This window comes from Sebastes umbrosus, chromosome 2, assembly GCF_015220745.1.
Source record: "Sebastes umbrosus isolate fSebUmb1 chromosome 2, fSebUmb1.pri, whole genome shotgun sequence".
Classification (NCBI taxonomy): Eukaryota; Metazoa; Chordata; class Actinopteri; order Perciformes; family Sebastidae; genus Sebastes; species Sebastes umbrosus.
Window position 1 is genome coordinate 1207519 of NC_051270.1, and position 24815 is coordinate 1232333.

Sequence of the window (24815 nt, forward strand, 5' to 3'; positions counted from 1 at the left end):
GTTGTGTAGCTCGCTGACAAAACTAACGTTAGCATGCTAATATCTGAACCGTTTGGCGTAAAGGAGGTGATATAGAGTACGGTCGACATATCAGCCCTGAAGCTTCAAAAATGCTGTCAATATAGCCAAGCAGCCAGAGCTAAAGGGGGCAGGAAGGGACGGAGCAGCAGCTAGGAGGACGGTCCTAAGGACCAAGCGTCCCTCTGTAGTGGATGCTCCAGAATAAAAAATAAACTTGGTGTTCAGAAAAATAAAGAAAGCAATTGCAATCATACATCATAAACACGTTTGTGTAATTACTCTCACTGCCAAAGAGGGAGACCATACCGCCACACTCCACATTAAAAAAGCTACATACAAAATATACAGAACGATACCTTAGTGAAAAGAAGTGATTCAAAAGAAGTTCAACAGTGCATCTCCGGCAGCCATGATGTGTGAACTACACACTGACGGGTGAATTCACGAAGAATGGATTGCTTCCGCTAACAGCGCCATGAATCTGCCCCGTCTGAAAAAAAGTGAAAAATCCTGAAACATTTTCTAAAAAAAAAAAGTCTGAAAAGTATCTGAAAAATGTTCTTTTAAAAAAAAAAGTCTGAAAAGTATCTGAAAAATGTTCTAAAAAAAAAAAAATCTGAAAAAAGTCTCAAATGTTTGAAAAATATCTGAAAAATGTTTGGGAAAAAAAAGTCTGAAAAAATAAAAACCTGAAAAATGTTTTAAAAAAAGAAAGTCGGAAAAATATCTGAAAAAGTATTCTTAAAAAAAAAGTCGGAAAAATATCTGAAAAATGTCCTAAAAAAAAAAAAGTCGGAAAAAATCTGAAAAAATATTCTTAAAAAAAATTCGAAAAAATATCTGAGGAAATATTCTAAAAAAAAAAGTCGGAAAAATATTCTTAAAAAAAAAAAGTCGGAAAAAATATTCTTAAAAAAAAAAAGTCGGAAAAATATCTGAAAAAATATTCTTAAAAAAAAAGTCGGAAAAATATCCTAAAAAAAAAAGTCGGAAAAATATCTGAGAAAATATTCTAAAAAAAAAAAGTCGGAAAAATATTCTTAAAAAAAAAAAAAGTCGGAAAAAATATTCTTAAAAAAAAAAAGTCGGAAAAAATATTCTTAAAAAAAAAGTCGGAAAAATATCTGAGGAAATCTTCTAAAAAAAAAAAGTCGGAAAAATATCTGAAAAATGTCTTAAAAAAAAAGTCGGAAAAAATATTCTTAAAAAAAAAGTCTGAAAAATATTCTTAAAAAAAAATTCGGAAAAATATCTGAGGAAATCTTCTAAAAAAAAAAAGTCGGAAAAATATCTGAAAAATGTCTTAAAAAAAAAGTCGGAAAAAATATTCTTAAAAAAAAAAGTCGGAAAAATATTCTTAAAAAAAAATAAGTCTGAAAAAATATTCTTAAAAAAAAAAGTCGGAAAAATATTTTTAAAAAAAAAAAGTCTGAAAAAATATTCTTAAAAAAAAAGTCGGAAAAATATTCTAAAAAAAAAAGTCGGAAAAATATCTGAGAAAATATTCTATAAAAAAAAAGTCGGAAAAATATTCTTAAAAAAAAAAAAAGTCTAAAAAAATATTCTTAAAAAAAAAAGTCGGAAAAATATCTGAAAAATGTCCTAAAAAAAAAGTCGGAAAAAATATTCTTAAAATAAAAGTCGGAAAAATATGAGGAAATATTCTAAAATAACTCGGAAAAATATTCTTAAAAAAAAATATCTGAAAAATGTTCTAAAAAAAAAAGTCTGAAAATATCTGAGGAAATCTTCTAAAAAAAAAAAGTCGGAAAAATATCTGAAAAATGTCTTAAAAAAAAAGTCTGAAAAAATATTCTTAAGAAAAAAAGTCGGAAAAATATCTGAGGAAATATTCTAAAAAATAAAAAGTCGGAAAAATATTCTAAAAAAAAAAAGTCGGAAAAATATTCTTAAAAAAAAAAAGTCGGAAAAAATATTTTCTTAAAAAAAAAAGTCTGAAAAATGTCCTAAAAAAAAAGTCTGAAAAAATATTCTTAAAAAAAAAAGTCGGAAAAATATCTGAGGAAATATTCTAAAAGAAAAAAGTCTGAAAAATATTCTTAAAAAAAAAAAGTCTGAAAAAATATTCTTAAAAAAAAAATGTCTGAAAAAAAAAGTCTGAAAAAATCTGAGGAAATATACTAAAAAAAAAAAAGTCGGAAAAATATTCTTAAAAAAAAAAGTCGGAAAAATATCTGAGGAAATATTCTAAAAGAAAAAAGTCTGAAAAATATTCTTAAAAAAAAAAAGTCTGAAAAAATATTCTTAAAAAAAAAATGTCTGAAAAAAAAAGTCTGAAAATATCTGAGGAAATATACTAAAAAAAAAAAGTCGGAAAAATATTCTTAAAAAAAAAAAGTCGGAAAAAATATTCTTAAAATAAAATGTCGGAAAAATATCTGAAAAATGTCCTAAAAAAAAAGTCGGAAAAAATATTCTTAAAAAAAAAAAGTCGGAAAAATGTTCTAAAAAAAAAAGTCGGAAAAATATTCTAAAAAAAAAAAAGTCGGAAAAAATATTCTTAAAAAAAAAAGTCGGAAAAATATCTGAAAAAATATTCTTAAAAAAAAAGTCGGAAAAATATCTAAGAAAATATTCTAAAAAAAAAAGTCTAAAAAATATTCTTAAAAAAAAAAAAGTCTGAAAAAATATTCTGAAAAAAAAAGTCTGAAAATATCTGAGGAAATATTCTAAAAAAAAAAAGTCTGAAAAATATTCTTAAAAAAAAAAAGTCTGAAAAAATATATTCTTAAAAAAAAAAGTCAGAAAAATATTCTTAAAAATAAAAAGTCCGAAAAAATATTCTTAAAAAAAAAAAAGTCTGAAAAAATATTCTTAAAAAAAAAGTCTGAAAATATCTGAGGAAATATTCTAAAAAAAAAAAGTCTGAAAAATATTCTTAAAAAAAAAAGTCTGAAAAAATATTCTTAAAAAAAAAAGTCGGAAAAATATTCTTAAAAAAAAAAAGTCGGAAAAAATATTCTTAAAAAAAAAGTCGGAAAAATATCTGAGGAAATCTTCTAAAAAAAAAAAGTCGGAAAAATATATGAAAAATGTCTTAAAAAAAAAAAGTCTGAAAAAATATTCTTAAAAAAAAAGTCGGAAAAATATTCTTAAAAAAAGAAAGTCGGAAAAAATATTCTTAAAAAAAAAAGTCGGAAAAATATCTGAAAAATGTCCTAAAAAAAAAGTCGGAAAAAATATTCTTAAAAAATAAAGTCGGAAAAATATCTGAAAAATGTCCTAAAAAAAAAGTCGGAAAAAATATTCTTAAAAAAAAAAAGTCGGAAAAAATATTCTTAAAAAAAAAGTCGGAAAAAATATTCTTAAAAAATAAAGTCGGAAAAATATCTGAAAAATGTCCTAAAAAAAAAGTCGGAAAAATGTTCTAAAAAAAAAAGTCGGAAAAATATTCTAAAAAAAAAAAAGTCGGAAAAAATATTCTTAAAAAAAAAAGTCGGAAAAATATCTGAAAAAATATTCTTAAAAAAAAAGTCGGAAAAATATCTAAGAAAATATTCTAAAAAAAAAAAGTCTAAAAAATATTCTTAAAAAAAAAAAAGTTTGAAAAAATATTCTTAAAAAAAAAGTCGGAAAAATATCTGAGGAAATCTTCTAAAAAAAAAAAGTCGGAAAAATATCTGAAAAATATCTTAAAAAAAAAGTCTGAAAAAATATTCTTAAAAAAAAAAGTCTGAAAATATCTGAAAAATGTCCTAAAAAAAAAGTCTGAAAAAATATTCTGAAAAAAAAAGTCTGAAAATATCTGAGGAAATATTCTAAAAAAAAAAAGTCTGAAAAATATTCTTAAAAAAAAAAAAGTCTGAAAAAATATATTCTTAAAAAAAAAAGTCAGAAAAATATTCTTAAAAATAAAAAGTCTGAAAAAATATTCTTAAAAAAAAAAAAGTCTGAAAAAATATTCTTAAAAAAAAAGTCTGAAAATATCTGAGGAAATATTCTAAAAAAAAAAAAGTCTGAAAAATATTATTAAAAAAAAAAGTCTGAAAAAATATTCTTAAAAAAAAAAGTCGGAAAAATATTCTTAAAAAAAAAAAGTCGGAAAAAATATTCTTAAAAAAAAAGTCGGAAAAATATCTGAGGAAATCTTCTAAAAAAAAAAAGTCGGAAAAATATCTGAAAAATGTCTTAAAAAAAAAAGTCTGAAAAAATATTCTTAAAAAAAAAAAGTCGGAAAAAATATTCTTAAAAAAAAAGTCGGAAAAATATCTGAGGAAATCTTCTAAAAAAAAAAAGTCGGAAAAATATCTGAAAAATGTCTTAAAAAAAAAAAGTCTGAAAAAATATTCTTAAAAAAAAAGTCGGAAAAATATTCTTAAAAAAAGAAAGTCGGAAAAAATATTCTTAAAAAAAAAAGTCGGAAAAATATCTGAAAAATGTCCTAAAAAAAAAGTCGGAAAAAATATTCTTAAAAAAAAAAGTCGGAAAAAATATTCTTAAAAAATAAAGTCGGAAAAATATCTGAAAAATGTCCTAAAAAAAAAGTCGGAAAAAATATTCTTAAAAAAAAAAAGTCGGAAAAAATATTATTAAAAAAAAAGTCGGAAAAAATATTCTTAAAAAATAAAGTCGGAAAAATATCTGAAAAATGTCCTAAAAAAAAAGTCGGAAAAATGTTCTAAAAAAAAAAGTCGGAAAAATATTCTAAAAAAAAAAAAGTCGGAAAAAATATTCTTAAAAAAAAAAGTCGGAAAAATATCTGAAAAAATATTCTTAAAAAAAAAGTCGGAAAAATATCTAAGAAAATATTCTAAAAAAAAAAAGTCTAAAAAATATTCTTAAAAAAAAAAAAGTTTGAAAAAATATTCTTAAAAAAAAAGTCGGAAAAATATCTGAGGAAATCTTCTAAAAAAAAAAAGTCGGAAAAATATCTGAAAAATATCTTAAAAAAAAAGTCTGAAAAAATATTCTTAAAAAAAAAAGTCTGAAAATATCTGAAAAATGTCCTAAAAAAAAAGTCTGAAAAAATATTCTGAAAAAAAAAGTCTGAAAATATCTGAGGAAATATTCTAAAAAAAAAAAGTCTGAAAAATATTCTTAAAAAAAAAAAGTCTGAAAAAATATATTCTTAAAAAAAAAAGTCAGAAAAATATTCTTAAAAATAAAAAGTCTGAAAAAATATTCTTAAAAAAAAAAAAGTCTGAAAAAATATTCTTAAAAAAAAAGTCTGAAAATATCTGAGGAAATATTCTAAAAAAAAAAAGTCTGAAAAATATTCTTAAAAAAAAAAGTCTGAAAAAATATTCTTAAAAAAAAAAGTCGGAAAAATATTCTTAAAAAAAAAAAGTCGGAAAAAATATTCTTAAAAAAAAAGTCGGAAAAATATCTGAGGAAATCTTCTAAAAAAAAAAAGTCGGAAAAATATCTGAAAAATGTCTTAAAAAAAAAAAGTCTGAAAAAATATTCTTAAAAAAAAAGTCGGAAAAATATTCTTAAAAAAAGAAAGTCGGAAAAAATATTCTTAAAAAAAAAAGTCGGAAAAATATCTGAAAAATGTCCTAAAAAAAAAGTCTGAAAAAATATTCTTAAAATAAAAGTCGGAAAAATATGAGGAAATATTCTAAAAAAAATAAGTCGGAAAAATATTCTTAAAAAAAAAAAAGTCGGAAAAATGTTCTAAAAAAAAAAGTCAGAAAAAATAAAAACCTCAAAAATGTTTTAAAAAAAAAAGTCGGAAAAATATCTGAAAAAACATTCTTAAAAAAAAAGTCGGAAAAATATCTGAAAAATGTTTTAAAAAAAAAAATCTGAAAAAAGTCTCAAAAATGTTTTAAAGATATCTGAGAAATGTTCGGGAAAAAAAAGTCTGAAAAAATAAAAACCTGAAAAATGTTCTAAAAAAAAAAAGTCGGAAAAATATCTGAAAAATATTCTTAAAAAAAAAGTCGGAAAAATATCTGAAAAATGTTCTAAAAATAAAATCTGAAAAAAGTCTCAAAAATGTTTTAAAGATATCTGAAAAATATTCAGGAAAAGAAAGTCTGAAAAAAAAATCCTGAAAAATATGTCCAAAACAATTCTGTAATATATAATACAGATTAAAAAATATATATTTTCCAATATGACCAAAAGTATGTGGACACTGACCTCCAGACTACCCAGCCAAGTAGTTTTGTTGCTTAAAAAGGTTGTGCACTGCAGGGGGTTGCGCAGGCGTTGCTGAACGTTTGTAGGAGAACGCACAAAAACTAACCATTGTGTGATGATACGTTGAAGTAGGTGGTGCATCATGCATCAAGTTTCCTGATACATCACAACATTGTATATGTTCATTATTGAATCTGAATCATCGTCAGCAGCCTAATTCTCATCAAAACAGAATTTGCAACAGCCACTTCCTCAGAGAGCATCGAGAAAATCAATCTGCAAAGTTATCCATGTGGCAAAATATAAAGGTTGTCTATGTTGGCAGAACAATGGAGAGAGACCGATGGCTGCCCACCCAGAGCTGGGTTCTGCCCAAGGTTTCTACCTGTTAAAGGTTTTTTTTTGTGCATGGTCATGGGGGATCTCTTGTTGGGTCTCTAAATTATAGAGTACGGTCTAGTACTGCTCTTTATGAAAAGCGTCTTGAGATAACTTCTGTTATGATTTGACGATTTATAAAAATGAATTGAATTGAATTGAGAGAAAAACATGAATGAAATGTTCAGACGGCGAGCTGCAGAGACGTTCCTCAAAACTTCAGGAAGGAATTTACAGAGAGAAACCGTATCTGGGATTTAATATCCAGTCTGTCAGTTACCACTAGCTAATTATTATCTCACTGTAACTGCATGTGGCTATTAGCGCTGATCTTTGTGAATTGGACTTTAGCTCCAAATGTCTGCATATAACCTTATTTGAATATATGCAAATAGCACAGGAGCACCGAGACGCTGTTTGATTGGCAGAGCAGTTAGAGGTGCATTTCATCCTTTGCAGGTTTCTTTCTGTCTTATTTGTGCAGGTTTAGCAGCTGTGAAAGCGGCGCAATCCTTTTTGTGAATTTGCCTATCAGTGTGCAGTTTATTAGGTACAGCTAGCTAAAGCTAAAGCAGTCTTTTACAGCAGTCCTGTATTAAATCCTCCTTCATAAAGTTTATTCAGGTGTTTGTGTTGTTTCCTTTATATGAAAAGAGAGGAGGCTAAAAACCAGAGCCAGCTCTCTGAATGGAAGGAAGTAAACTCCCACTCACTGTGTTCACTTTATCAAATGCACCACGTTGCGATGAAAAGAGCATCGGCAGTTGTGTGCTTTGTTCTGTGATGTTTCTGATCGGTGTGGTATTAGCGTGTCTCTTCTGAGTGCAGCTCCTGACAGATACTGTGATGGTGTTTGTCTTCATTCATGTCTGAGCTCTGTGAATGGATTCAGATCCTCCGCCTGCCGACCATCTGCCAACACTCGCCAACACAACACTCTCTGCTGTCGCCTACACGCTCGCTGAAATCCGGCAGCGTGGTCGGACTGAAGAGCGGCTGAGTCACTTTCCACTCGTTCAAAAGCAGTGGTGGAATGAAACTAAGTACATAAGTGCAAATCTGAAGTATTTTTATTTTCATGCCACTTCATACTTTTACTCAATTTTACTACAATTCAGAGAAAAATATTGTAGTTTTTACTGATTTTCCTTTTAATAATGTTAATGTATTAGTATTAATATTGAGGTCTAGACTGTTGGTTGGACTAAACAAACATTGTGAAGATGTCACTTTGGGTCATTGTGACACCATTTCCCACTATTTTACAAACCAATCAATCAATCAATTAATGGAGAAAATAATCAGCAGATTAATCCATAATAAAAATAATCATTAGTTAATGGTTCAAAATGAGCTCCAGCTCGACCAACTACAACAGCAAAATCCTGCTTTTACATGAATGCATGAGGAATAATAATCTACTGAGAATATATAATAGTACAACAGTCACAGTTTAATACTTTAACTACATTTTCCTGATTATACTGACATACTTTTACAAGGCAGGACTTCTCTCTTCTCAGATCTGTGTTCTTCAGACACCACTGCTCAAAAGGACAACAAATGAAGAGTCTGTCTGAAAAAGCTGCAGAAAGACGGCATGTTTTTTTATTAATGAGATGAACTGAACACGTCTCCATTACTTGCATCTTAAAAGAAGATTAACCTACATATCCAGCTCTGGAAAAAATTAAGAGACCACTTCAAAATGATCAGTTTCTCTGGTTTTACTATTTATTGGTATGTGTTTGAGTAAAATGAAAATGTTTGTTATATTCTTTAAACTACTGACAACATTTCCCCCAAATTTCAAATAACAATATTGTCATTTAGAGCATTTATTTGCAGAAAATGACAACTGGTCAAAATAACAAAAAAGATGCAGTGTTTTCAGATCTGGAATAATGCAAAGAAAACAAGTTCAAATAAATTTTTAAACAACACAATACTAATGTTTTAACTTAGGAAGAGTTCAGAAATCAATATTTGGTGGAATAACCTTGATTTACAATCACAGCTTTCATGCGTCTTGCCATGCTCTCCACCAGTCTTTCACATTGCTGTTGGGGGACTTTATGCCAATCCTGGTGCAAACATTCAAGCAGCTGGGCTTTGTTTGAGGGCTTGTGACCATCCATCTTCCTCTTGATCACAATCCAGAGGTTTTCAATGGGATTCAGGTCTGGAGATTGGGCTGGTCATGACAGGATACGTTGAAGTAGGTGGTGCATCATGCATCAAGTTTCCTGATGCATCACAACATTGTATATGTTCATTATTGAATTTGAATTATCGTCAGTGGCCTAATCCTCATCAAAACAGAATTTGCAACAGCCACTTCTTCTGAGAGCATCGAGAAAATCAATCTGCAACGTACACAGAAGAATTTAAGATGGAGGGTAAAGCTGCATTTGCATGATAAGATAAATGTTCTCTTTGCTCACTATGAGGTAGGACGCAGAGCCTTGCTTCAAAAAAACAAAAACCTTTTTATTAAATACATCCAGGTATTTGAAATTTGACCTCTGCATTTAACCCTGAGGAGCAGCAGGCTGCTGTAAATTGCCCAGGGGGTGGATTTGGTGTTGCACGCAGACAGTAGGAGCCGGGGATCAAACCGCCAACCTCGCGTTGAAAGGACGACCGCTCTACTCACTAAGCTACAGCCACCCTGAAACTTTAATCATAACCATATAATATACCTGCTGCAGATGCACCTAAAAGGGCGTGAGGAACGCCATTCCCTGTTTCTAGGCAACAACAACAACAGTTGCAGCAGTTATCTCATTGGTTGCGCTTTGAAAGGTCGGCGGCAACCGAGGTCAGAGTTGAAATAATTTGAACTTTGAGTGAAGTGCTCGGTGGCAATTTGGAGCGATGAGCTGTACCAAGGGTAGCACCTGTCTGTCTGTCTCTCTGTCTGTCTGTCTATCTGTCTCTCTGTCTGTCTCTGTCTCTCTATATCTGTCTCTCTCTCTGTCTGTCTCTCAGGTGAGTTTCTGGAAGCCTCCGCCTGCAGCAGCAGTGACTCACCTCCTCTGACATTCAGCCTACACCGTGGTCTGTTCTCTCTCTGTCCTCCTCTGCCTGCAGCTCTCTCTCCCATCCCTCACCCCCCTCCCATCCCTCTCTCTCTCCTCCTCCTCTCTCTCTCCTCCTCTCTCTCTCTCTCTCTCCTACTCCTCTCTCTCTCCCCCTCTCTCTCTCCTCCTCCTCTCTTTCTCCCCCTCTCTCTCTCCTCCTCCTCTCTCTCTCTCCTCCTCTCTCTCTCCTCCTCTCTCTCTCTCTCTCTCTCGTCCTCCTCTCTCTCTCTCCCCCTCTCTCTCTCCTCCTCCTCTCTCTCCTCCTCCTCTCTCTCTCTCTCTCTCTCTCCTCCTCTCTCTCTCTCTCTCTCTCCTCCTCCTCTCTCTCTCCTCCTCCTCTCTCTCTCCTCCTCTCTCTCTCCTCCTCCTCAGTGGGCTGCAGACACGACCACAAACAGAGACGCTGAGAGTCACGACGCCTCGCCGACACAAATAAACACACGACTGCTGGCAGAGAGTCAGGCTGCTCATTCATACTGGAGCTGAACACACACACACACACATACACACACATACTGGTAAACTGGTTTCAACTGGTTTCAACTGGCAGACAGCTACATGGATCTCCCAGTTCAGATTTGTCTCTGCAGCTCATAAAATGTGAACATTAGATTGGATCAGAATGATGAAAGTTCTGCTCACACTGACACAGTTACACACATTCACACCTGGAGGCTGGAAACTCAACTGGATCAGTCGAAGTCTTGCTCAGGGGCACGTCAGCAGTGGTCACGAGTACGGGTTGGACTTTTTTACACCTAATAGAAACATTAAATTGTCTCATGACATTGATAAAGAAACAGTATATATATGTTTTAATGTGGATTGATCACGATCCTCTAAACACAATCAGTGCATCCCACATTTGTTCTGCCTGGGAATCAAACCTGCAACCTTCCAGTCATTAGCCTGGTTCCCTGTCCTGTAGTGGTCTAAAGACAGTGGTGGAAGAAGTACACAGATCCTTTAGTTAAGTAAAAGTGCAACAATGTGAAAATACTCTTTTTACAGATAATACAGAAGTATTATCAGCAAATTGTACATAAAGTATCAAAAATAAAAGTACTTGTACTGTAGCCCAGTCAGTATATTGCTAAGAAGTGAAAGTCAATTGTTCGTTCCATTGCAACATCAGCGCCCAGCAGCAGAGCTACGCTTCCGCCATTTTGGACTGAAAGCAACTACAAAATGCTGTGTTGTCGTATTTAATGTCTCTTCTGAAATGGCCTGTGTTCAACATTAAAAATATTATAAATATGCATACTAGTAAAACTATTTACTTCTTTATTTATTGAACTTTGTTTTGCCCGGCTGCTTCCCAGAGGAGCATAAAGTGACAGCATGCGCAGTGAAAGGCAGCGTTGCCTGGGAGTCTAAACTCAGGGCACAAAGTAACTCCTCTACCTGAATGATAATGAGGTGATGAGAGCAGAAAAACAATCACACTGCAAATCTGTTGCTCAAATAATACAGATGTTTTAACAAAGAGGCAACATCTCCCTCTTCAGTAGCACACACACACACACACACACACACACACTCACACCCCTCCTTGTTTCTTTCTGTGATCAGTCTCACCTCAGCTTCCACTATCAGCTACGTGACTCATCCTTTATTCTTTATTCTTTCTTTCTTTCTTATCGGTCATATTGTCATGACATCACTCTGTGTCGAGCGCAGTGCAGTGACCTCATTGTTAGTGACATCATCCTCTGGACTCAGAGATGATGTCATTGCTTCCAGTTAGTCTGCTGCTGTTTGTCCTCGAAAGCAGCCTGCAGAGCCAGAGCCTCGTCCCCCCCCCCCCCCCACCCCCCCCACCAGTGTTTATATCACATGTCTACACTATTTTATTTTATTTTATTCTATTCTGTTTTATTCTATTTTATTATATTCTGTTTTAATTTATTTTATTATATGTTTTTATGTTTTTATGTTCTTTTCATTTTATTCTATTCTATTCTGTTCTAGTCTGTTCTGTTCTATTTATTTTATTATATTTTATTATATTCTAATATATTTTGCTCAATTCTAGTTTATTCTGTTCTATTCTACGTTATTATATTATATTGTATTTTATTTTATTCTGTTTCATTTTATTCTTTTTCATCATATTCCTTTTTATTTTATTCAGTTTCATATTTTATTATATTCTGTTCTATTTTATTTTATTTTATTATATGTTTTTTCTGTTCTATTTCATTTTATTATTTTCTATTTTGTTTTATTCCATTTTATTGTATTATATATTTTTTTCTATTTCATTTTATTCTATTCTATTTTATTCTGTTCTATTTTATTTTATTCTTTTAAGTTTTATTATATTCTACTGTGTTCTATTTTATTTATTCTATTCAATTTACTCTGTTCTATTTTTTATTCTGTTCTATTTCGTTCTGTTCTGTTCTACTTTAAACAGCTCTATCCTGTTTGCTGCATGCAGCTCTTAAAAAAAACATAGTGCTGCAGATGTGTTGTTGTTTCTGCTGAATCCTGATTTGACTTTAAAGCCACACACACACACACACACACACACACACACACACACACACACACACACACACACACACACACACACACACACACACACACTGACAGTGTGGCTCTGAGAGCTCTCAGCTGATTGGCTGCAGGTGACATCATCATTTGGGATGTGGAGGTTTCTGTCTCCTTGTTGCTGCAGCCTCTCGCCCACCTTGCCAACTCCACACACACACACCCACACCCACCCACACACACACACACACACACACACACACACACATAAACCTGAAGCATCGCAGTAACCTAAAATTCTCCCAAAACCCATTAACAGCTGCTGCTCAGCATCCAGCATGTCTGAAACTGGTCCTCACAAAGATAGAGGTACAATAACACACACACAGACACACACACACACACACACACACTGCAGCTGCATGACATCATCTGGTTCAGTGTGAGGAGGAGAAGAGGAGGAATAATGTGTGAGAACACTGTGTTCTGCTGTGGTGCATGATGGGAACTGTAGTCCCCTGCTGTCTGTCATGTTGTTCACATAGTGTGATGAAACTGAAGTCACCAAGAGACATGACCTCTGACCTCTGACCTTCAGCTATACGGGTCGAGGTACTGTTTTGATTGGGCTCGGGCGTCGTCAGCGGGCTCCATAGCTTAGCATTTTTATATTTTATTATATATTATTGTATTTTATTTTATTCTGTTTTATTATATTCTGTTCAATTTTTTTTTTTTATTAATTTTTTTCTGTTCTATATTATTTTATTCTATTATATTATGTTCTATTTTGATTTATTCTATTTTATTTGATTCTATTATATTCTGCTCTATTCTATTTTATTATATTATATTGTATTTTATTTTATTCTGTTTCATTTTATTCTTTTTCATCATATTCCCTTTTATTTTATTCAATTTTATGATAATTTATTATATTCTGTTCTATTTTAGTTTATTTTTTCTGTTCTATTTTATTTTATTCTTTTCTGTTTTATTATATTCTGCTCTTTTCTAATGTGACGCTAAATCGCGAAGGAATTTTTTTGATTGCTCGAACGGTGATGTCATATGTCATGTAAGAAGAAGCCATTTCATCACTTTACAGGTATGGAACTTTACGACACTCCTTCAAGAGGATTCAAGAGGCAACAGAATCTTTCGCGAAACGGCGTTGTTGTGGTGACGCGGCGAAATTCAATGTTTCGACATGACACAGTAGGCTGTTGTAACTCGACTTCACAAAGTCCAATATGCCCCAGATTTCACAAGCTGGATAAGTGTGTGCAATGGGAGAAGTTTCAGTCGGTTGCAATCTGCAACCTCCCCACTAGATCGCCGCCAGATCCTACACGCTGCACCTTTCAGTGAACTTGACAAATCGTTGTTTTTTTCTGCAATCGATTGCCAGAATTCTTGATGGCTTGGTCGCCAATGTGCCCAATAAATCTTGAAGCGAGAACATGCAAGTATAACCTTAGAGATGGTACTTCACCCACAGGTGGCGCTGCGGGAACATTTAAATGGACATAATTCAGTTGTCCATGAGTATGAATCGCTTTCAATTTGCACAGTTAATTGTTTCACAAATCCCTGATCTGTTCTACAAAAATCAGCGTCTCATCAGTCACTTTAATTAATGAAATAACAAACATGTTGTCTAATGCACAGCTGGTAGACGGGTACAGAGGAGGGTCCACTAATGTGGGACCTTATCTGAAACAGACTGGAGGAAAACCCAAAGTTGATCTGTAGAAATACATTTTCTAAAATACAAACTATGTCCAATGGGCCCCTGAAGACCTCCAGAATAAAGGCGGTAAACCGACAGCACTTTTATTATTATTATTATTAATAACATAATACATGTGTGTGTGTGACCGTGCAGCTTCTGTGGAGCTCTCCGAGCGTTTGATGAGTTTGAATAAAGAGCGGCAGACAGACAGAGAGCGAGTTTGGCTTTCAACCAGAGCAGCAGGCGGAGGCGTTAATACACACATACTGATCTGAGATGAGTGTTCAGCGAGGATGAGTAAGAGTTCATTGTCAGCCTTTTAAATTTAGCGCTGACATTTCCCCAGAAGCAACACACAAACCAGATCCAACCAGATCCAGCTGTCCTTTCATCTTCATAGAAGTTTTACAACTGCATTTCATTTTTATTTGACATGCAGTCCGACAGAAAGTGTGTTTCTGTCTGGTGAAACATTCTTGTCTTTCCTCTTGCTGGACATTTCCTCACAGGTCGGGTCAAAGGTCGGGGGCCGCCTCACTGTGTGACTTCATTTCGGGTACAATAACAACATGCAATGACAGGAAAGCTCCTGAAAGTGAATCATCACAAATGGCTGCATGTTGTTTTACAGCTGCATCTTTCCATCAATATTCTCACGTATCATTACATTTTCACACATTTTCCGCTATAAGTAAGAGATAATGTACAGCCAGCAGGTCATTGTTGTGAAAGAATCCCCGACAGGGTCTCCGATCGCCCTGAAGGGGATTCTTTCACAACAATGACCGGCTGGCTGTACATTATCCCGCTTATTACACCGCTACTTACTGAAATCAATCAATCAATATTTTGACCCAGAAACGGTCCGCCAGAGTCCGACATCAGAGCTGCGCCCATAGCAACGGTCTGTCATACGTAGCAACGGTCTGCTATACATAGCAACGGTCTGCTATACATAGCAACGGTCTGCTATACATAGCAACGGCCTTCTATACATAGCAACGGCCTTCTATACATAACAACGGCCTGCTATACATAACAACGGCCTGCTATACATAGCAACGGTCTGCTATACAGAAATTACAGACCGCAGAACGTCGTGATTGACCAATCAGAATCAAGTATTCAACACAGCCGTGTGATAGTTTAGAATAAAGTTCTGTGAATTTGAACAAAGTTTAATGGTTGTAGAGCTGGAGACTCCAACGTTAAAGAGGTTGTCTGAGACCGTCAGGTGATCAGCTCTTCTGTCTTTTAATGCAATGTTTCATTTTTTATATAGTATATATATATATATATTAATTAAAAAAATAAAATTTTTGTTAAATTGTCATAAGATCTTTGTCCTAAATCTTCTTTATCTGCTCTTGCACAGTGTGTCTCTGCAGAACATGATCTCATCCATCAGATTATATATAATATATATATATATATATATATTATATAGCTGAACAGTGACAGTGTAATTGAAGTGAAATTCCTTGTAAATTCTGTGAGAACTGAAGAGCTTTCTGTCAGTGATGAAGAGGATTCCTCTGAAATACACCTCCACTGTTCTGAACCCCCTCGTCCTCCTCCCCTCCTCATTCTCCTCCTCCTCCTCCCCTTGGCCTGCTGGACCAATCACAGCCCAGTATCCCTGCCGGCCAATCAGATCCCTCCTGGGTGATGTCATACAGCAGGCTGCTGTTTGGTGCTGATGCTGCTGAGCTGCAGATCTTCACTCTGAGCAGAGAGACCGAGCATCACTGCAGGGTGAGTACACACTGCACATTATATATTCATATGTTTTCATGTATTTGTGATTATTATTTAGTGTTATTTCTGAGCTTCCTGCATGTTTGCAGCTCAGATGGCTGCAGCCTCTTTTTAAACAGACATGTGAACAGATGGAAGATGGTTTCACTCGTTTTTCATTCTATGATTCATCATTTTCATTTCATCTTTTCTGTGTTTCTGTCTCTGCTGTTTTGTTTCCTGCATCTTTTTCTTCTCCTTTTTTACGATCAGTTTTAGTGTTTGAGCTGCGTGCTCGACTCGCACTTCTCTGCAGAAGGTGATGCGCTTACTGGCAACAATGACATCATCGCTTAGTCCCTGCACACACACACACACACACACACACACACACACACACACACATACACACACATATATAGGCACACACACAGGTTTTTTAGCCCTTAAAGGATAATCAATATAAATAAGTGACAAACAGAATCATGTTTTTTTTCAGTCTTTTTACTCTAACAATATGATCTGCTTCATAAAATTGAGGAGATTTTATCTTCATTTGTTGTTAATCTGAATCTCTTTGTGTTTGTTGTTCAGACTGAAGAAACTGTTTAAGGAATAAATTGTGATTTTGACACGTAAACATGCATATTTGTCTTTTATTTTGGACATTGCAGAGATTAACAGTTAAAGGAAAAGATGCCCGGTAGATGAATAGATAATAGAGCATCATGTTAACCTGCAGCTGGGGGGTTGTTTCTATCTTTTTAACGCACTAAAGTGAAGGTTGGTTCTGCTGTTGAACTTCTCCTGACTCAGTGTGAGCTGGATGATCTGTAACATCAGGAGGCTGATTCATTCAGCTGAGCTCCTGCAGCGTGTCGTGTCTCTGTGTTTGCTGCTGATTCACACTTTGGATTAATCATTTTAATCCCCTGAAGTCACGGCTGCTGAATCCAAAAACAGCTAATTGCTCATATTTTTAAACGAATGACTCACACAAACAAAGATCTGACATTTAAATCAAAATGAGATACAGTTTTGTATAAAATAAACTTTTAAAGGACATCTGGGATCTAAATAAACTCCTGTGTCTTCTAAACAACATTTAATTTAACATATGTTTCTAACATAAAAATGATCAGACTTTGACCAAATGACAAAATGATGCATTAAAGATAAAAACGATGTCTCTATCTGGTAAACAAATGAACCCCCAGGTGACCTTAAACTCCACAAGGTTAACATCTCATGTTGCTGAGGAGGCACTTTCTCCTCTTTCTTCTTGAACTGTTTTCTTTTTTTTTTGGTTCCTTTCTTTCTTTGTAGTTTCTGTTTTCTACTCTATTTCCTGCTCACGCTCCCGTAGGAGATGCTGAAGTGTGTCATTGCCTGAGAAGCTTTATTCAGGGCAAAAAGCAATCCATAAAAATGCTCAGTGCTGTTTCCACTGCACAGCAGAGAGTAGCTCTCCTGGATTCACCTTAACGTGACCCGTGTGTTTCTCCTCAGGAACAGACTCTACCTCACCACAGTGTCTTCGACAGAAAACAGCAGCAGCAGCAGAATGACTCTAGCAGGTAAAACCTCCGTTATTATTACACATGTTCTGACTGATTTTTAGTCTCATATTGATTCTCGTCGGTGTGATGTGTTCATGTTCGTATGACTGAATGTGTCTGTAGAGGATTTGTGGCTCAGCTGCATCTTTTCTTTTTTCCTCTCTCTCTCTGTGGATGTTCCAGCATACCGAGAGAAGATGCGAGAGCTCCCCCTGGTGTCTCTCTTCTGCTCCTGCATCCTCCCCCAACCCAGAGACACCACGGCCGACAAGGAAGGTTAGCAACACTCTTTTATCTCAGTTTTAAAGCTAGAGTGAAGATACTGGTATCATATGAAACTATAAAAACCTGATGAATCCATCGGTACCAACCATGTCATACTAGCTTGTCCTGAAGGAGGTTAAATAACGCTCCAAACTTACACTAAATGTTGGTGAGGAAAAACTGTCATGTCCATTTTCAAAGGGGTCTCTTGACCTCTGACCTCCAGATCAGTGAATGTAAATGGGTTCTATGGGTACCCACGAGTCTCCCCTTTACAGACATGCCCTCTTTATGATAATCACATGCAGTTTGGGGCAAGTCATAGTCAAGTCAGCATTTAATGCTAAATGCAGTACCTGTGAGGGTTTCTGGATCAATATCTGTCATTGTTTTGTGTTGTTAATTGATTTACAATAATCAATATATACTTACATTTGCATAAAGCAGCATATTTGTCCACTCCCATGTTGATAAGATACTAATAAATCTCCCTTTAAGGTACATTTTGATACATAACATCAACTCAATTCGTCAACAAATCATATCATCATCATCATAATATTGATTGCTGCATTATAGAACAATGTTATTAGTTCCATCTTTGACTTTCCTGCTGTGACAAGTGAAAAAAGAAAATGGTAATCATTTGGAAATTACCAAAAAATACAAAAGGTTCTCTGATGTAGGCAGGCGATAATGACTCAAGTTAGCTGGCGTTATTCAGACAGATGAAGTACTAGATGGTAAAACAGGTGATGGTCAGTGATCAAACATGTCGAGATATTATCATCTCATGCTCAACTTTACTTGCAGTACAGCAGGAAAGACTTTTGTGTGTAAAACTTATGTGAACTACAGAAAAAAGCCTATCCCAGCATGCATTGGGTGAAAAGAGGGGGTGTCACCAGTATATCAGTATCTAGTATCTCCATTTCACCTAACCTGCTTGTCTTTGGAGGAACCTGGAGCCACACAGACGTTATACAGATAGTGGAAACCATTGATTATTAACGGTCTCGTGCTCCTCTTGCAGCAGGCGTGGTGGACCTGAACCTGTGCAACATCCGGGACATGGAGGTGATCGAGCTGAGCAAGCGGACGAGCGGCCAGGCCTTCGAGGTCATCCTGAAGCCGCCCACCTTCGACGGCGGCCCGGAGCTGAGGGCGACCACGCCGCCTCGCGGGAAACCCTCGCTGGAGGAGATCCAGAAGAAACTGGACGCTGCTCAGGAGAGGAGGAAGGTGGGTGTGACAATGAGGGCAACATTGATTGTTATTGTCAGGTACCGCTGGGCTAGTTCTCACTGCGAGTGATGATCCACCGTAAGCCTCATAGAACAAGAGCCGAGCTAGCGGCTCCGTGAGGCTGTAGGGGCTTTGAGCTAAATGCTAACATCAGCATGCAAACATGCTAACATGCTGATATTTAGCAACTTTACCCTCTTACTTAAGCATGTTAGCATGCTAACATTTGCTAATTAGCACCAAACACAAAGTAGGCCTACAGCTGAGGCTAAAGCTGCATTCACACCAAATCAGGAGTTTCAGCGAAAACACCAGTCCTTCCATTGATTTGAATGTGGGGTAGTACGTTTAAGCTGGTGGCCAATCATATAACCGGTGATCCAGAGCTGTAAAAGCCGGCAATGATGGAGTACAAAGACGGTAATCATTGTGCGGTTGCTTGGTGTTGATGGGCCATTAGTGACAAGTGACACTGCCACACCGCCGCAACAACCATGCTCTATACTGCCGCAACGCCTTATTTGGTGTGAATGAAGTCTAAATGCGAATGTCATTAGTTTTGCAGGTATTTGGTCATAAACAAAAGTATTGGATGAACAAAATCATTACGATTCATCCTGAGGGGAATATCAATGTCTGAAACAAATTTCACGCCAATCCATGATGTGGTTGTTGAGATATTTCAGTTTGGACCACAGTGGTGGACCGACAAAAAACAGTAGCCCCACAATCAATCCCTGAGGAACCCCGCAAGTTATTTTACAGTGTTATCGCTGATGATTGTCTGAGACATTCAAGGAAATCCTAGCCACAGCACTCTCTTTTAGCCATATTTCTGATTATCAGCATTAAGGCTGCAAACTAGTTTGATTGGAAGTCTTTGATTTTTGATTGGCATTCACGTCGACCAAACACAGAGCATGGATGATTTGGTGCGATATCACGCAGCTGCAGTCAAACCAGAAAACAAGACCACCAATAAACTAGTGGCCAACAGACTCATAGTGACACAGTAAAGACAAACAGTGAATTGGCCTCTGTTCTTTAAAATCTGACAAAAAAATGATTCTGTTGGAAAAAGCAAAACCAAAAACACGCCCTCTCCTCTGTCTCCCTCTAGTGTCATGAGGCGGAACTGCTGAAGCACCTGGCCGAGAGGAGGGAGCACGAGCGCGAAGTCGCTCAGAAAGCTCTGACCAAAGAGCGCCAGGAGCACCGCGCCGACGCCGACAAGGAGCAGCGGCAGATGCACCTGAACGCCTCACAGGAGCGACTGCAGGAGGAGGTGAGGACGCAGGTTTTTTTTATCGTCAGCTTTCGTTCTCATTTGCTGAGATGATTTATGATTCTGTTTTATGGGAATGGATCACTAACAGGGAGTTTGTGTTTGTGTCTTTCAGGACAAGCACAGTGTGGAGGTGAGGACGAGCTGGAGGAGGAGGAGGAGGAGGGCATTCTGGGTAGCTGCACTGTGACAAAATATGAAGACAGTGGTGTGATGACAAGGGGTTGACAAAATAATGTTAAATGGAAAAGCATTCTTAATGTAATAGTTTGACATTGTGGGACTTTATTGCAGAGAGTGTCTGTATGTTACGTACACAGCTGGAGTTAGGACAATGTTAGCTTAGCATAAAGACTGGAAGTGAGGGGAAACAGCTAGCCTGACTCTCTAAAGCTCACTGGTTAACAGTTTGTATCTCGTCTTGATTCATCAACATCTGAATCAAGACAATGTTGGATGTCCTGCCATTCTCCATGTGTGTTAGCCACGTGCTAACTCCAGCCCGTTTCTTCTGCCTACAGGTGTCTTGATGGCCTGATCACAACACAAGCTGAACCTTATTTGGAAGCCATTTTGGAGGGCTGATGAGCTGAGGATTGATGTGCCGGCACAACCTGGCACTGCTCCGACTGGGAGACTGACAGGACAAAGAGACTCTGAAAAGAGTGAGAAGAAGAAGAAGAAAACGAGGAGGAGGAGGAGGACTGAGGAAGAGTCCGACTGCTCGACCTCCTCCCGTACAACCAGGACTCTTTTTAAACGAGATAAAACTTGTGAAGGACGCTGCATATTCATCATTAGATAGTTCACAGGGGTTTTACTGTGCTTTGTTGCTATGCCAACAGTGCCAATGTGTTCATGTGTGTGATTGTAAAAGTGTGAAAGGTGGACCAAAACCATACCTGAAACAGAACCCGGACACGAGTCCAAGGAGTCCAGAAAACAGCCAGCTGGACTGCAGTAGCTGCACCGGGCGTCTTCTACTTCTACGTCAAAATGATCCCTCACAGAAAGACACAGGCTGGACCGCCTCTTCCTGCTGAGAGGGTTGAATGTGTTGGAGTCTCTGCTACCTGGATGTACAACTGATCTGAGTTAAACAGCTCTATCTCCTGGACGGTTTAGATCATCACATTTACTGTAAAACCATGACAACAAGAAAGACATCTAGTGGCAGATGTAGGGAAGTGTAGTGAGTCAAGACCGAGTCCTAACACAGATCAAGACCAAGCCAAGACCAATACCAGGAAAGGCAAAAAGGTTAACTGGACTTTGTTGACACCAAAGTCTGTTGTAGGCTAGATTAGTGTCTGAGACTGAGAGTCCAAGTCTGGATGAAAACACCCACCAAACCAAGACAAGGCCGGGTCAAAAACACTCACTGAGGCGAATCCGCATCAGAGCGCTCGTTAGAGTTGGACATGTCCGGTTGAAAATGACCACAAAAGTCTAAGTTCATACATTCACAAGATAGAGAGTCTGAGTCAAAACGCCCATGACACTGAGACAAGTGCAAGTTAAAACATAGATGATACCGAGACAAGTTCAAATTATAACACTCACAGGACCGAGACGAGTCCAAGTTAGAGCATTCGCAAAACCAAGACGAGTTTGAATCAAAGCATTCGCAAAACTGAGACGAGTCCGAGTCAAACACACTTGAGATCGATACGAAGTAATAAGTCATTAAAACTTGAGTACTACAGTCCGGCTTTCACAGCACCCAAGTTTTTGTTTTTCAGATTCTGTATTAGGAATAAGTTTCATATTTCTGAATATCAAGACAACGTACTGAAATTAACAACTAAAATGTTAGCGAACAAGACCTTTGTTTGTTGTGTGGCTAACATTGCTATATGACGGGATATCTACCTGTCCAACAATCATTATACCAACCGCCCCACCCCCTCATGATATGAATGAATGAATGAATCTCGCTGGTGAATAACTGATAATCGATTGTGTAAATTGTTTACAGCTGTGTGTGTCAGTTTGTTTCCCTGGCAACGTCAATGTAAAGGAGTCAGGGTGTGATGATGATGATGATGATGATGATGATGTACAGAAATCACATTATATTTTAAATTCAAGAATAAAACAATGACACTTTACTTCTTTGTTAATTTTTTTTTTTTTATTGAGTCAACACCACATCCAGCCTCTGAATAAATACATCAACATTAATATATCACCAATAAATACCTAATGAAATATGTTTTAAATAGGAAATAATTTAAATAAACCATAAATAGAACATACTATATGAAACACATCCAATAATAATAATAATAATAATAATAATAATAATAATCTGTTTTAAACTTCATCTCCAAAGTGTAGTTGTCTAGTTTCTCCATTTCTCTGGAGACAAATTTAAAGAATGTAAACAAAAGAAAATAAGTTAATAGATTAATTTACCATCCAGCGGATCACAGAGCAGCATGTAGGAAAACTTTCACCTCACATCAAATTAAATACACGGATGAAAAGCTGGAGTTAATTCTTCTATCTAAATCATGACATATTAACTACTAGTTTTAATTTACAATGCATCCTAAATGATAATGTATTAAGTCAGATATTTGGCATGATGTCTTGTGAGACTCTCCACTCTGATTTTTAAAGTCACGATTAACTATTAGATAGTAATATATATATACCACATTTAGGTTCAATATTTCAGAGCACGATATCAGTTTCTATGCAGATGACTCTAAGATCTACCTCTCCTTCACTCAGATCGATCAGAAGTTATTAAAATCAAATCATAAATCTTCACATTATACCTTTCTCTCCTCCAAAATAACAGTTTCTACTTATTAAATCGTAAGCAGGTTATAACATTTTTAACTTTTTTTTTTTCTTGTTCTTCCAGACAGAAGCTTCTGCCGGTGCGGTCTCTGCTGGTCTTCAGGCTTGGTGAAGGACGATGGGTCGGACACAGGTGCAGCCCACGGCGATGAGACGGGACTCCAGCTTGAAGTGGTAGCTGGGCTCCTCCCCCGCCGACATGACCCGGCGCAGCAACAGCACCTGGTGCATGATGGGTCTGGACTCCAGGTTCAGGTCCTCACGGCCCTCCGAGTCCCGACAGCCGCGCAGCGAACAGCGAGCCTCCGACAGAGGATGGAGCAGAGAGTCGTCCTGGGTGGTGCTGAGGACGGAGGACAGAGAGAAGGGAGGTAAATATCACTTTATCTTCAAGTTGATTAAAGGACCATAACACTGTTTTCTTTATATTAGCTGATGAAGTGGCTTCTTATGTGTGTGTCTCCGTACTTGTATGTCCACGGGGAGATGGAGGCGTCCTGCAGCGGCCTGGTGGTTTTGATAGGAACAAAAGCTTTGGGGTCAATCTGCAGGTGGACCATTTTTCCCGCCGCTTCAACAGACGAATTCTTGTGTGTCTTCGCCGGGTGTTTTGTTAAGGCTGCTCCCTCCACCATCATCATCATCATCATCATCATCGCCACCACACAGGCAGCCTGAGGAAGAGGAGGAGAAATTAACCTTCAGACACAGGTTTTTGTTCTTTTACTTTTCCATGTATAATAAATAATATCTGTTTTTTTTAATTTTATTTTTAATTTACATTTTTTGGGATAATAACATTTGATTTGGGAAAAAATGTATACAAATATAAATTTAATATAAATTATTTAATATAAATAAAATGATTAAAATGACAATAATTATTTTACAAGTTGAATAAACAATAATAATAATAATTTTGCAATATAATTAAAAATACAATATAATTCAAATAAAATGTATTTATTTTTTATTTATTTCAAATGTATTATTTAATACATTATTATTTTATAAATTATTATAAATTATTATTTAATACATTTTACCCCAAAAAATAGAAAAGTTTGAATGTTTAAAATGTATTAATCTATAAATAAAATATAAGGGGTTTGAGGCTAAAATATAATATCATAATACCATAATTAAATCTTTGAGATCTCTATTCTCTACCATCACATAAATGCATACAATGCCCCCAAAATACACACAAATATTGAATAAATACATTTGAAAAAAGAAAGCTTTTGAAGGCTTTAATGTGCAGCCTCTTGAATTAAAACATGAACACTGTCACTGTGAAAATCAAAATGATTAAACATTTCATACTGAGATGAGTTTTATTCATTTATATATTTTAATTTTCTTATTAATATCATTTTCTATTTCAGAATGTCTCACTTCTTTGTTTACCAGAGTTTTTTGGGGGCTTTTAAAGCCTCAAATCTCATCCTGAACTCGAAACGTTTGCACTCAGATATAAATGAGAAGCTCTTACCATCACTTTGGAGGAGTTTGCTGTTGAAAACATGCTGACGGTTTGGAGTCTTATGCTTTGAGCGTCCTCGTTGGTTCTTTTTGGTTCCTATTCAGATCTTTATTTTTGTCTTTTCGCAGATCTTTCAGACGCCACCGAGTCTTGTTCTTCAGGGTTCTCAGGCTCTGCTGGAGGTTCAGGTCAGAAGCTGTAAGCTGGAGGTCGCTGATTGCTGTGTCCTCTGGTGTGCAGGTGCAGGTCCTGTTCTTCTTCGCTGGTGTTCTGCTGGATCTCGGGTAAAGTGCCGATATTTATCCTGATCAGCATCACTTCCTGTGATGATGTCACCCGTCTGTGCATCTTTGATCCTCCTCTCTAAACCACACAGACCAGACTGCATGACAAGGCCTGATGGTCGACCCACTTTCAAAGTCGGAGCCACAGATTCAATCGTTCTGCACAAAAAAGTTGCAGCACATTATCTAGGTCATCTCTATAGAGTCTTCACAATCTTCATCATAAAGCATCACGCTATGCCAAAGAAGTTTTCTAACATCATCCGGAGACTTTGTTGGGAAACTTTCTCAGACGGTTGTTACAGTCGTCCTCATACCTTCAT

General features: G+C 35.8%; 2 protein-coding genes and 1 long non-coding RNA gene across 4 annotated transcripts; 2 read left to right on the plus strand and 1 right to left on the minus strand.

Annotated features, from left to right (window-relative positions):
• Positions 1–15441: 15441 nt before the first annotated feature.
• Positions 15442–21263, plus strand: LOC119481657 (stathmin-4-like). Of its 2 annotated transcripts, none has more exons than XM_037758780.1 (7): positions 15442–15576; positions 17068–17135; positions 17301–17393; positions 18415–18623; positions 19747–19911; positions 20027–20044; positions 20433–21263. In XM_037758780.1, exons 2-7 carry the CDS (start codon positions 17123–17125, stop codon positions 20439–20441), a joined length of 507 nt encoding a protein of 168 aa, XP_037614708.1. In that variant the 5' UTR covers positions 15442–15576; positions 17068–17122; the 3' UTR covers positions 20442–21263. The 2 variants fall into 2 exon arrangements, with proteins under 2 accessions (XP_037614708.1, XP_037614718.1); XM_037758790.1 differs by having other exon boundaries at positions 15546–15576; positions 17074–17135.
• Positions 21264–22065: 802 nt separating this feature from the next.
• On the minus strand, positions 22066–24338 carry il17a/f1 (interleukin 17a/f1). The gene is made up of 3 exons (XM_037758802.1): positions 24218–24338; positions 23191–23396; positions 22066–23065 (listed from the first exon to the last, which is right to left on the minus strand). The coding sequence occupies exons 1-3, from the start codon at positions 24248–24250 to the stop codon at positions 22822–22824; spliced, it is 483 nt and encodes a 160-aa protein (XP_037614730.1). The 5' UTR covers positions 24251–24338; the 3' UTR covers positions 22066–22821.
• On the plus strand, positions 22973–24470 carry LOC119481676. The gene is made up of 3 exons (XR_005205244.1): positions 22973–23093; positions 23274–23433; positions 24337–24470. It is a non-coding gene; the product is annotated as an uncharacterized LOC119481676 (long non-coding RNA).
• The last annotated feature ends 345 nt before the right edge of the window (positions 24471–24815 follow it).